This window comes from Chiloscyllium plagiosum, chromosome 18 (assembly GCF_004010195.1).
Source record: "Chiloscyllium plagiosum isolate BGI_BamShark_2017 chromosome 18, ASM401019v2, whole genome shotgun sequence".
In the NCBI taxonomy this organism is placed as follows: Eukaryota; Metazoa; Chordata; class Chondrichthyes; order Orectolobiformes; family Hemiscylliidae; genus Chiloscyllium; species Chiloscyllium plagiosum.
The window spans coordinates 67,793,998-67,808,368 of NC_057727.1; the positions used below are offsets into that span (position 1 = coordinate 67,793,998).

Genomic DNA, 14,371 nt, shown 5'->3' on the forward strand with positions numbered 1-14,371 from the left:
TTCTGGCAAATATAAATTCCCTTAAGTTCAGGTCCTTCAGCCACTGTTACCTCAGGGAGATTGCTTGTGTCTTCCCGAGTGAACACAGATCTGAAGTACCAATTCAATTCTTCTGCCATTTCCTTGTTCCCCGTATTATATTCCCCTGTTTCTGTCTTCAAGGGCCCAATTTTAGTCTTAACCATTTTTTTGCCTTTCACATACCTAAAAAAGCTTTTACTATCCTCCTTTATATTTCTGGCCAGTTTACCTTCGTACCTCATTTTTTCTCTGCTTATTTCCTTCTTAGTAATCCTCTGTTGCTCTTTAAAAGCTTCCCAGTCCTCCGTTTTCCCACTTATCTTTGCTATGTTATACTTTTTCTCTTTTAACTTTATATGTTTCTTAACTTCTCTCGTCAGCCATGGCCACCCGTGCCTCCTCCTAGGATCTTTCTTCCTTTTTGGAATGAACTGATCCTGCATCTTCTGCATTATACACAGAAATATCTGCCATTGTTCCTCCACTGTCATCCATGCTAAGGTATTGCATCATTGAACTTTGGCCAGCTCCTCCCTCATAGCTCCATAGTTCCCTTTATTCAACAGAAATATTGTCAATTCCGATTGTACACGCTCCCTCTCAAATTGCAGATTGAAGTTTATTGTATTATGGTCACTTCCCAATGGCTCCTACACTTCGAAGGCGAAAATCATTGAAGGCGGAAGGATGGCTGAGAGATCAATTAAAAGAAACATCGGTGATGCTGAGTTATTATAAGGGCATTGAGCATTAAAGCAGGGATGCCATAATAAACTTTTATGAAACACTGGTTTAGCCTAGAGTGTGGTGTCTAGTTCTGGGTACTATACTTCCGAAATTATTTGAAGGCATTAAAGAAGCTGCAGAAAAGATTCACGAAGGATGCATGAGGGTATGCAGCTAGTTTGAGCACCTGTTTCTGGATAAAGTGGAAAAAGAAATTCTACATATATTCAAACCAAGGAGGAATTTGAACAGGTTCCTGCTATCAGAAGGATCAAAACCAGAAAACACCAAATATGGCAAAGGAAACAAAAGTGCCACATGGTTAGGATCTGGAATGCATTGCCCCAGAGTGTGGTGAAGCAGGCAAATTCAATTGTGGTTTTTAAATTGATTTAGAAAATTGTGTGAAGAAAAAAAATACAGTTTTGTGGAAAAGATAGGGGAGTGGTATTATATAAGTTGCTCTTGCAAAGAGCTGATATGGGTATGATGACTCAGTTGACCTTTTTTCAGTGCTTAACCATTCTATGATACATTCTATATTTCTAAGTGTGAGCTGATAACAGGGCATCTCAGGCTTGGGTAAACAATGGGAATCCTGATCTATCAACTTAGTTGAATTTAAAGATGGAAAATGAAACTAAGGAATGGTGGAGAAGAAAATACAGGGATTTTGAATCAAATTAGCTATTTAGAAAAATAGAGGGGAAGAAAATTGGATTACATTAGAAAGAAGATAGAGAGAAAGAAAGAAAAGTAAATTAAACAAAATATCTAGCAACAACTTACTACCTATAGGGGTTGGCTTCTACAACTTCAGTTTGTCCCTTTATGTGCTTCTGAGGTCAGGTTACATTTCAAGAACGGAAATATTAATAGAACACAGGTCCTTGCATTCTTAAGTAGCAACCCTATCTTTCTGTTTAGTTACTTTTAACAGAACCAATGCAGCAGTTTCTTAAAACTCATGATTGCAAGCTTTAGTCTTAAGGGGTAATAGCTGGAGTGTTGCAAATCATCTAGCAAATTATAAAGATACGTAATGCACAGACTATTTCTTCCTTGCATAAACTGATGAGTTTCTTTACATGGAAAATTGCACACACATTGAAATGGCAATATTTTCCCACCAGACTCTGGGGGTTTTATATTGCAAGAACTGGGAAGTGTACTGTATAAGGTTAATTAAAAGCCTTTCTGTGCTTTGGAGATGCCGCTGTTGGACTGGGGTGTACAAAGTTAAAATCACACGACACCAGGTTATAGTCCAACAGGTTTAATTGGAAGCACACTTGCTTTCGGAGCGCCGCTCCTTCATTAGGTGGTTTTAAGGAGCTGCGTTCTGAAAGCTAGTATGCTTCCAATTAAACCTGTTGGACTATAACCTGGTGCCGTGTGATTTTTAACTTTCTGTGCTTTGGATGTCTATCTTAGGCCCAGTTGAAAACTAGAACTATGCTTTTGAGAATCAGTGTGGCATGTACAAAATTTCTCTTTGTCTCTTAAACTGGTCAATGTAACTGGACAGAAGTGACAGACTTATTAGGGTTGGGGAAATGTAATTTTTAATAAGGAAAGCTGGTAGTATCTGGGTTTGTAGTTTGATAATGGTCTCTTATGCTATAATCTGATCATATTTAATTTTAAACAGTTTGGTACTGACTGTCATGTATCAGGGCAGGCAATCTCCAGTAAAACACAATCTATCATATTCTTTGTTAAATTTCATACATCAAGATCAAAGATGAGAGGCCTATTAGCGATTTAAGAGAAAATCTGTTGCTCAGGTTGATGATAAATATGTAAGGTAGCTTGCTGAGCTTGAAGGTTTGTTTTCAGATATTTTTTTTGCCATACTAGGTAACATCACTGAGAGTCTCTGGTGAAGCACTGGTGGTATAAGAGGCCTATTATCACATTACTATTAAAATAAACCTACAGCTTCCAAAGTATTTTGTTTAATCACAAAAATTTGAAAACCTCGAAATTCAGTTGTGGATCTTCCATGACCAAGTCACATGAAAACAAACAGACCTGCCACAGTCACACAAAGCAGCAGAACCCTTGGGCTCTGTTCTTATAAATTTTTTTTTGTGCACATTTCATTCTTCCTCCTATATGTTACTCAATTTGATTGCAGCAGTAATTACACTTGAACCCAGTTCTGTTCTTGCTTGATGTTGATCCTCCTCTAGGTGGTGTCATGATGAGAACCAATGACTAGTTGGTTTTGTCTTTCTAACCCACAGATACAGACTCCATTTAGAGTGTCTTTATTTTATTATCACTCAGCTGAAATCAGCAAACCCAGTAGAGACCTGGAATAGAATCTGTGTCCCAAAGTTTGCTTAGGTTACAAAAAAAGTCGTCAAAATTTCAAGCAATAAAATTCAAATGTAATATATTACAAGTTTATAATCTGCCACTGAGCCCATTCTACCAAGCAATGTGGCAAGTTGTAAAATGAAATACTTAAGCATGGCATAATTGGAGACTCCATCAGGAGCTATCTTGTTTGAAAATACTACTACCTAAATGCACAGTAACAGTAGTCCTTTAAATATGAAACTTGCCTACATATTTGTAACAATTGAAGCAGATAAATGTATCCTTCAGGCGCACGTTGAAGGCAGAGTCTTCACTCTGGTTTTAGTCCATATTCTTGTCCATTTCCAGCCAGTTTTGCATTATCTTCAGTAATTTTGTAAAACACCCAGATTGTAGCTCATTCTGTAAAAGATAAGCAGGTTAGGTGTTAAAGTCCAAACTTCAAAACATGTCTAGCAGTATTTCTCCAACTGTTTCGTTTTAAATTGAATAGGCCTTAGCAGCAATCTCTTCTAAATGAACTTACCATTTAAATTATGTCATAGCTATGGTTAAGTGTCCAACTAAAGCTCAGCCATTTCCAAGCTTTCAGTTAGTTCAAATACAAGTTAGAACCTATGTTTTCAAATGTTTCCAATTACTTCAGAGTATTTCATTTAGTTTCAACTTTTACACAGTTAGAGTAGTTTAATCTTCTTCAATTTGCATGGAAGAGTAATTGTTGCTTTTTATCTTTGTTATTCTTGGTTCTGATTGATAATGTCACATAATTAGACCAATTAGACATTACAAGTTGTAACATTACATTAATGGAGTCATTACAAAGGCAAAGTCAGTTCTTCCTTCCAAGTTCTCTCTTTACATGTCCTTTCCTGAAAAGTAATGACTCAAGCTGGAATGCAGTAAGTTTACTATAGACCATAGAGCTTTACATCTCAGTACACACCCTTCGCCCCTCGACATTGTGCCGACCTATGGATCCAATCTGAAGCCCATCTATCCTACACTCTTCCATTTTCCTCCATATATTTATCCAATGACCATTTAAATGCCCTTAAAGTTGGCAAGTCTACTATTGTTGCAGGCAGTGTGTTCCACACCTCTACTACTCTGAGTAAAGAAACCACCTCTGACATCTGTCCTATATCTATCACCCTTCAGTTTAAAGCTATGTCCCATCATTCTAGCCATCATCATCTCAGGAAAAAGGCTCCCACTGTCCACCCTATCTAACCCTCTGATTATATTCTATGTTTCAATTAAGTCACCTCTCAACCTCCTTCTCTCTAACGAAAACAGCCTGAAGTCCCTCAGCCTTTCCTCATAAGATCTTCCCTCCAACTCAGGCAACATCCTAGTAAATCTCCACTGAACCCCTTCCACATCCTTCCTATAATGCCTTGTACGCAATTGTACACAATACTCCAAGTGCAGCCGCACTAGAATTTTGCGCAGCTGCAGTATGACCTCATGTATCTGAAACTCAATCCCTCTACCAATAAAAGCTAACACACTGTATGCCTTCTTAACAACCCTATCAACCCGGGTGGCAACTTTCAGGGATCTATGTACATGGATACTGAGATCTCTCTACCCAGCAACACTACCAAGAATCTTACCATTAGCCCAGTACTCTTTATTCCTGTTGATCCTTCCAAAGTGAATTACCTCACACTTTTCTGCATTAAACTCCATTTGCCACCTTTCAGCCCAGCTCTGCAGCTTATCTATGTCCCTCTGTAACCTGCAACATCCTTCAGCACTATCCACAACTCCACCGACCGTATTGTCATCCACAAATGTACTAACCCCTCATCTAGGTCATTTATAAAAATGATAAACAGTAGTAGCTCAAAACAGATCCTTGTGGTACACCACTAGTGATTGAACTCCAGGATGAACATTTCCCATCAACCACTACCCCTGTCTTCTTTCAGCTAGCTAATTTCTGAACCAAACCACTAAATCACCCTCAGTGCCATGCCTCCGTATTTTGTGCAACAGCCTATTGCGGGGAACCTTATCAAAAGCCTTACTGAAATCCATATACGCCACATCAACTGCTTTACCCTCATCCACCTGTTTGGTCACCATCTCAAAGAACTCAATAAGATTTGTGAGGCATGACCTACCCTTCACAAAACTGTGTTGACTATCCCTAACAAACTTATTCTTTTTTAGATGATAAATCCTATCTCTTGTAACCTTTTCCAACACTTTACCCACAACTGAAGTAAGGCTCACTGGTCTAGAATTACCAGGGTTGTCTCTACTCCCCTTCTAGAATAAAGGAACAACATTTGCTATCCTCCTGTCTTCTGGCACTGTTCCTGTAGACAATGACAACAAAAGATCAAAGCCAAAGGCTCTGCAGTCTCCTCCCTGGCTACCAGAGAATCCTAGGATAAATCCCATCCAACCCAGGGACTTATCTACTTTCACACTTGCCAGAATTGCTAACACCTCGTTGTGAACTTCAATCCCATCTAGTCTAGTAGCCTGTATCTCAGTTTTCTCCTCGACAACATTGTCTTTTTCCAGTGTGAATACTGATGAAAAATATTCATTTAGTGCTTCCCCTATCTCCTCAGACTCCATGCACAACTTCCCACTACTATCCTTGATTGGCCCTAATCTTTCTTTAATAATTATTTTATTCCTGATATACCTATGGAAAGCTGTAGGGTTTTCCTTGATCCTATCTGCCAACGACTTCTCATGTCCCCTCCTGGCTCTTAGCTCTCTCTTTAGGTCTTTCGTGGCTAACTTGTAATGCTAAAGTGCCCTAACTGAGCCTTCACATCTCATCCTAACATAAGCCGCCTTCTTCCTCTTGACAAGAGATTCAATTTCTTTAGTAAACCATGGCTCCCTCAATCAACCACTTCTTCCTGACTAACAGGTACATACCTATCAAGGACATGCAGTAGTTTCCTTCCCCATCCTATGCATCCAAAATCTTGCCTAATCGCATCATAATTGCCTTTCCCCCAGCAATAACTCTTGCCCTGCTTTATATACCTATCCCTTTCCATGGCTATGAAGTCAGCCAATTACCACAAACGTTTCTACAGCTATTCTTTCCATGATTCACAGAGCCTGCAGTAGAAGATCAGTGAAACTGGAGAAACAATGTAAACATACTTTTTGAAGAGGTGACCAAGAAAGTACATGAAGGCAGAGTGGTAAATCTTGTCTATGTGGATTTTACAAGGCCTTCAAAAAGGTTCTGCATGGTAGACTGGTTAATAAAGTTAGATTACATGGGATCCAGGAAGAGCTAGACAATTGGATATAAAATTGACTTGACAGTAATTGACAGACGGTGGTGGTAGAGGGTTGTTGTTCAGATTAGAGGCTTGTGACCAGTGGTGATGCTGCAAGGATTGGTGCTAGATCCACTGTTGTCTATATGAACAATTTGGATGAGTATATAGAACGTAAGGTTAGTAAGTTTGCAGATGACACTAAAATTGGTAGTATAATGGACATTGAAGAACATTATTCAAGAGCACAAAGGGATCTTGACCAACTCAGCCAGTGGGTTGAGGAATGGCAGATGGAGTTTTATTTAGACAAATGTGAGATGTTGCATTTTGGTAAGACAAATCAGGCTTACACGGTTAAGGTAGGGCCCTGGGGAGTGTTGAACAGAGAGAATTAGGGGTGCAAGTACATTGATCTTGAAAATGGTGTCACAGGTAGACAGGGTGCTGAAGGTAGCGTTTGGCACGCTTGCCTTCAGTCGGTCAGCGCATGGAGTACACTGTACAAGACATTAGTTAGGCCACGTTTGAAGTACTGCTTTTGGACAGTTTGAGTTATTAGGAGAGACTGGATGGGCTGGGACGTTTTCCCTGGAGCATAGGATGCTGAGGACGACTTTAGATTGAAAAAAATCATGAGGGGCACAGATAAGGTGAATAACCAAGGTCTTTTTGCCAGGGTAGGGGAGCCTAAAACTAGAGGAAAAGATTTAAAAGGGACCTGAGGGGATCAAGTTTTTTATGCAGGGAGTGGTGCATATAGGGAACAAGCTGCTAGAGGACGTGATGGAAGAGAGTACAATTACAACATTTAAAAAGGTGTGGAAACAGGCCATTCAGCCCATCCAACCCATCAAGTCCACACTGACGCTCTGAAGAGCATCTCTCCCAGACCCACCCCAACCTGTCCCTGTAACCCTGCATTCCCCATGGCTAATCCACCTCACCTACACATCCCTGGAATCTATGGGCAATTCACCACGGCCAATCCATCTAACCTGCACATCTTTGGACTGTAGGAGGAAACCAGAGCACCTGGAGGAAACCAATGCAGACACAGGGAGAATGTGCAAACTCCACCCAGACAGTCGCCCGAGGGTGGAATTGAACCCGGATTCCTGGCACTGAGAGACAGCAGTGGTAACCACTGAGCTGCCATGCCGTATGCAGTGTCTGAATGTTGGTTACAGATGAAGAGGGTCAGTTTACAATTGAAAGCTACAATTCTCTTCATAAATGAGCTATAAAGTTTTAAACATAAAAGGCACCTTACACATTTCTTTGATATTCATCCACAAAAAAAAGGACCCAGTATTTCATGAAGAATATTGAGCTTAAATATAACTCCAGTAAATAAGATTGCTTAAAAGATGTTTCAAAAGTACTCATTATTGAACCATCGAAGGAACTGGATGAAAAAGCACTCAACATCAAGCAGTTCAAGAAAAATATTGCTGACCCCAAAAATGGGCAGCATGGTGGCTCAATGATTAGCATTGCTGCCTCACAGCACCAGATACACAGGTTCGATTCCAACCTCGGGCTATGTCTGTGTGGAATTTGCACATTCTCCTCATATCTGCGTGTGTTTCCTCCAGCTGCTTCGGTTTTGTCTTTCAGTCCAAAGATGGACAGGTTAGTTGATTAGCCATACTAAATTGCTGATAGTACCTGAGGATGTGCAGGATAGGTGAATTAGCCATAGGAAATGCAGCGTTACAGGAATAGTTGGGGGTAGGGGGGCTCGATGGACCCAATGGCCTGCTTCCACACTAAGGATTCCATGATTCTAAATTAAAGGATCTCTAGTTTATTAACAGTGGAAGGATAAATGAACTCTCCTGTAACTATGAGTGGGCCTTGCAGTATGGTAGGGAAGAGGGATTTATTACAATCTATAGGTGATCCTATTTTGGAGAGAGAGTATGGGAAATATATTTGTCATAAATTAACTAGAACTTATAGATTCCTAAATTAAAAGATTTAATAATATGGATGTATAAAATTGTTTGGTACTTGTGCTGCCTTACCTTTTCTAAAAGAGAACTCTCCCCCCACCCCAAACTTTTACATAAATAAATCCCACACAAATATGTTATGACATGACTGCATTATCCAAAACTGGGGTTAGTGAGGCTGAAAGAATGTCTCAAAGAACTAAAGAGAATTTTGATTCCTGCTAAGCCCTAATATGTGAATGTTCAGAGTAACTGAGGACAGATTTGAGATCCATTCCATAAATGTCCAACTTCGGAGCCATGCTGTACCAGGAGGTATCAAGCTAAGATTGCAGCATTTCCTTTATTCGAAAGGAAAAGTCACATGAAGATTGACAACAGAATCTTCCAGCACCTGCCTGCAGGACCATTGATGTAGGAGCAATAAGGCACTAAAAGCAAGCTCTGGGTATCTATTTGTAAGTCTTTTGAACTGTTGCCAAGTCTTTTCTCAGGACACTGTTAACGTTTCATTGTACCTGTTTTCAATTACAATGAGGAACTAGCCGAAAGAAAGTACTTGGATAGGAACTAGCTAAACTTAGCTACTACACTAAACATGTCATACTACTTTTACTGTTCATTTATTGTTTTGTAATCTGTTTGGCAGTCAAAGCCTAAAATAACAAAAAATTACTTATCTCGTGCACACACAGAGACACTGATCAATCTATGCAATAACCAGACAATTAAAGACACTCTCTCAAGGATATAGGGAGATAGGGCTCACCTGTTGAATTGCAGGTCAAAAGAACAAAAGTACCAAAAAAATGCAAACATATAATGCTTGAATTAACAGTACCACAAAAGGCTGTCAGATTTCATACCTTCACCAGACAACGAAGGAGCTGACAGGAGCTCGGCACTATCAATTCTCTCCTCTTCATATAAAAGGATCTTAGCCAGTAGTTTCTTTTTGTGAGAGTTTATCTTAATATTTGAAGAAGATGATATTTCTTCTGAAAACCAAATATGCAGAGAAAATTAGGTTCTGTGACATAACTGTTTGGGGTCATTATTAAATAAGAGATTATTCACACTTTATCAATAGTCACTTCCCGATCAGGTACAATACTACACGTTTCAAGCAATATTTCTTCTGTAAAGCTCCCTTTATGCAGACCTATTAAGCAGTTTCTGAGCAAATATGGCTCACATTCAATCGTGTACTAAATAACTGCAGTGTACAACAGTCTCAAAGAAGGGTAAATTAGTAACTGTAAATAAAAACACTGCAAAGAAGATGTGATCCAGATTTTAATATGTATTATCATTGATTGGTCACGTACACATATTTTGAACTTTTAAAAAAAAGAACACTTTGCAAAGCAAGAGACATTGCAAATACAACACAGTTGATGTTGTCACCATGGAGCAAGATGTGTGGACCGACATCCGGTCTATGATTCTTTGAGAGGGCAAAATAAAGGTGCTTTTTTTTATTACAGTTGTTCTGATATAACTGAGAAGCAACACCCTTTACCCTCTTCTTTTTTCTCCGAAACTCTTAAAGTGTGAGAGCAGAAAACCCACTGGAATGCCTCAGTGTTCCTAAAGGTAATTTTAGAATCTACTTCGCTGTCTCCAGAAAGGAGGTTCAGCTAGTCAAAACTGATCCGGGAAGATACTTAGTGCCAATAGCTTGCATGTACAAAGTGACTTCAACTATAAGTTAAAATTTGGGATGTTCCATGAATAATTCTTTTGTTGAGTTTTTTTTCCTCTCAGATTTTGGAGTTGTGCATACATGTTTGAGGTGGCACGGTAGGTCAGAGGTTAGCACTGCTGCCTCACAGTGCTAGGGACCTGGGTTCGATTCCAACCTCGGGTGACTGTCTGTGTGGAGTTTTCACATTCTCCTCATGTGGGTGTCCTCTGGGTGCTTCAATTTCCTCTCACTATTCAAAGATGTGCAGGTTAGGTGAATTGGTCATGCTAAATTGTCCATAGTGTTTAGGGACGTGTAGGTTAGGTGCGTTAGTCAGAAGAAATGCAGAGTGATAGGGGAATGGGTCTGGGTGGGTTATTCTTCAGAGGGTTGTTGTGGACTTGTTGGGCCAAAAGGCCTATTTCCACACTAGGGATTCTAAACAAAAATGTTGGATTTCAAAAAGATAGTTATCTATACATTGGTATAGACTAAAAATAATCTTAACATTTTGGCTTGAACATGTCTTGTTTGTAATAAACCAGTTATTATTTTGTAACTAAAGAATAGTGGTTGATTTTTTTCCTGATATTGAACTAAATATAGCCTTGCACCTGGAAAATTGGTAGAATCACCATTCAACCTTTTTTATGATCAGTGGGACTAGGAATTGGTTCACTCTTAAAATGTTTGTCCTAACAACGCACATGGAAATTGCTGCAACTGAAGTCCTCTAGGAATTGAGTTGATATTGATGCTTAAATTCTCAGTTCACCTAAAATTCTCAGATCTAGCTAATCAATTCAATCTCCCCATTTTTAGCTGGTTGACTGATCTTCAGTTCCCAGATGTAAACAGTAGCACATGGCATTCTATTGTACCACCCAGCTTGGCACATCCTTTGCTTTAGTTTCCCCAACTGCAGTAAAATGATAGCCTCCTTTTGTCGGACTTGACCATCAACCAATAGAAAATAGAAAAGTACAGCACAGGAACAGGCGATTTGGACCACCAAATCTATGCTTTGCCCAACCACTCCTTTTCTCCTCACCCCCCACTCTGCCCATTCTCTTTCCCTCTACGAGTTCCCTCTTCCACTTGTCCCTCAACCTAACCCCTCTCACTCTCTCTCCACCTCTTACTCACTGTCTCCCACACTGTGTTCCATATCCACTGCCACAAAAGGTCTGGATATTTGTTTTAGAGCAGACCAGGACCACACTGGCTATTGAGGGTTGATGGAGTAGATGCATGGCAGGTGGGGGGGGCGCGTGGGGAGGTTGGGGAGCGGGTTGCTCCTGAACTGGAGGGGGGTGCCCTGTGACTCAAAAGGTAGACTTGCATTTATATGCACCTTTTGAAACCTCATTGTCTGTAATGTGACAACTTAATTCTGTGCAGCAACATTCAAACAATAAAGGTGTTCAAATTATCTCATTTTTAAGATATGTTGTTTAAAGGATGATGAAATAACCCTTCTGTTTTTCCTTTCAGGTAGTACCCAGGGTGTCTTACACCTCAAAATGAGAAGGTATAATCTCCACAATCTGCAGGACTATCCTCACAGAGCCCTTCAGATATTGCAACTCACCTTCACTACTGACCCAGCACTATCTCTGTGGCAGGCAGCGCTCTCTCAGTGCTGACCCTGCAATAATCATTTAGTGTCTCCACCACCAACACTCAGTAGCAGTAGTGTGTACTATCCTCAAGATGCACTGCAGAAATTCATCCCATATCTTCAGACAGCATTTTCCAAACCCATGACCACTTCCAACTACAAGGACAGGCAACAAATACATGGAAACACCACCACCTGCAAGTTCCCCTCCAAGCCACTCACCATTCAGACTTGGAAATATTGCTATTCCTTCACTGTCGCTGGGTCAAAATCCTGGAATTCCCTCCCTAAGTGCAATGTGGGTCAACTTACAGCAGGTGGACTACAGCAGTTCAAGAAAGCAGCTCACTATCACTTTCTCAAAAGCAATTAGGGATGGGTAATAAATGCTGGCTCAGGCGAGAATGCCCACATCGCACAAATGAATAAAAAGGAAGTTACGTCGAACTGCATAACTGTGTACAATATTACCATGAATTGTGCTGACCCTGGTTAAACATCTCAACATTTATTTCTTCAGTTTACTTACAGGATTTATTGGAAGGCTACCACCATTAGATTAGATTACATTACATTACAGTACAGTGTGGAAACAGGCCCTTCGGCCCAACAAGTCCACACCGACCCGCCGAAGCGCAACCCACCCATACCCCTACATTTACCCCTTACCTAACACTACGGGCAATTTAGCATGGCCAATTCACCTGACCTGCACATCTTTGGACTGTGGGAGGAAACCGGAGCACCCGGAGGAAACCCACGCAGACACGGGGAGAACGTGCAAACTCCACACAGTCAGTCGCCTGAGGCGGGAATTGAACCCGGGTCTCCGGCGCTGTGAGGCAGCAGTGCTAACCACTGTGCCACCCCGCCGCCCACAATAAGGAAGAGTATCCCACTGCAAAACCTTCAAAGGAAGAAGGTCAGGGGGGGGCAATAGCAACGAAAATACATTTCAACTATATGAATGTATGTCCAGTTATAATAATATTAGACTACCTGGACTCGTGCTTTCAGGCACTCCTGTTTGACATCCCACGGATATTCCAGAGCATTCATACGCATAAACCGCTCCATCACGTTGCTTATTGACATGCAAACTTTTGCACAAAGTGCATCTTGAGGGAGATTTTGCATTTTCAGATTCTGAGCTGGTCATCAGTCTATCTTGAATAAGAGGATCAGAAGGGTTACAGCAGCAGTGGTTCATTGCAGTGTCTATGGTCTCTGTGTGCTTAACAGGATTAACCTTTTTACCTTCTGAGTCTAGGTGAAATTCCCAACTGCCATTTGATACAGAATCAGAGTCAACAGGTGGAATACAATGCTTTTGTGAGACATGGTTTCTTGCTGGAGACAATTTATGCACAGAGCTACAAGTGTTCTCTATTGGCTCCTGTCTGGCTGTACAATAATTTGTGCTAGCGTAAGTTGAACAGTCTTCAGTTGGCTGGGAGTGCGGGCTGGAGTCATTGTGAAGCCACTTTGACTTAATATGATCCTTTTCACAAGATAATTGGCTAAGTGATGCAGGCACACGGTAATAACCAAAATTGTCCCTCTCATCTGATTCGCATGGTATTTTCAGCAATTTTGCATCTGGCAACTGTGAGGAGATTTCTTTGAAAATGCTTGGACTCTCAGAGTGTAAAGGTTTTACGCCGTGTTTCGAAGCCAGAGGAGGATAAAGAATCTCTGTGTTTTCCTGTGGGTTTAAATCCAATTGATGTAACTTGCACGAAATATCATCTACTTCCTGAGGAGAGTTGTGCAGATTGTGACTTTTTATCTGATGCTCAAGGCTCTCCAGCATTGAATAAACCTGTAAAACACAATCGTGGTCAAATAATCACAGTGAGACTTTGGACTCATGAAAGTGAGGGATATCACCTCAGGGAAATCTTCTGTTGCATCAATGACCAGCAAGATAATGGTCAATCTCTGATATAAAATTGACAAAATGCCATGACTGAACTTTTCAATTTTCTCCAACAGCCGTTAATCCAATCGGAGATCACCCTTGTCCTAGTTAAACTCAGTGGGATTAAAAACAAAAATCAACACTTTATTACAGAAGAGTGCTGATTAAAAGTATTGTGGCAACTTATACCATTTATGACATTACAGATTTTATTCTTGTCAGGGTTGTGCATATGCTTTACATCACAAACTCATATTGCTCAACTTAATCAGGCATGAATCATTGTGATGGACCATTATAAAATTAAAGAAACAATATTTATCTTCAAAAATATTTACTGTGAAGAGTGATACTTCAGACTGTGACATAATTGTCTACAATGGGTGTTCAATTGGCACACAGGAAGCCTTGAAGGAAGTGTAGCTGTATGCATGTGGCTTTTTAATGTACACCCTGCAAGACTATATGTTTAAGGCAAAATATTGTGGATGCTGAAAATTTGGAAGCAGACAATGCTAGAAAAACTCAGCAGATCTGGCAGCATCTGTGGGAAAGAGGAACAGAATTAATATTGAGGTCAGGATGTATCTTCTTCAAAGCTGAACGTTCTGAAGAAGAACCATGCCAGATGTGAAGCGTTAACTCTATTCCTTTGGTCATAAACATTTGCTGGGCTTTCCAGTCTATTAAGGAGAGTGCTAAGATAACAACCTACATGAGGCAATTTCAACTGCAATATTGAATAGGATATGACCAGCATAATTTGTTGGAGTTGGATGAGCAGTAAACAGAAGAGCTGCTCTTTATACATTGTCTCTCCAGTGTACAGGGATGTCTTTTTCG

General features: G+C 40.4%; 1 protein-coding gene across 3 annotated transcripts in view; it reads right to left on the reverse strand.

Moving 5' to 3' along the window:
* Positions 1-3,078: 3,078 nt before the first annotated feature.
* Positions 3,079-14,371, reverse strand: part of LOC122559162 (interleukin-1 receptor-associated kinase-like 2) — a 48,595-nt gene continuing 37,302 nt past the window's right edge. For 2 of the 3 annotated variants that reach the window (XM_043708532.1, XM_043708534.1), the window contains 3 exons: positions 12,607-13,429; positions 9,166-9,297; positions 3,079-3,477 (listed from right to left, as the gene is read on the reverse strand). In XM_043708532.1, coding sequence (XP_043564467.1) covers positions 3,473-3,477; positions 9,166-9,297; positions 12,607-13,429 — 960 coding nt within the window. In that variant the 3' untranslated portion in view covers positions 3,079-3,472. The remainder of the gene's footprint in view (positions 3,478-9,165; positions 9,298-12,606; positions 13,430-14,371) is intronic. The other variant, XM_043708533.1, reaches the window with a different exon arrangement.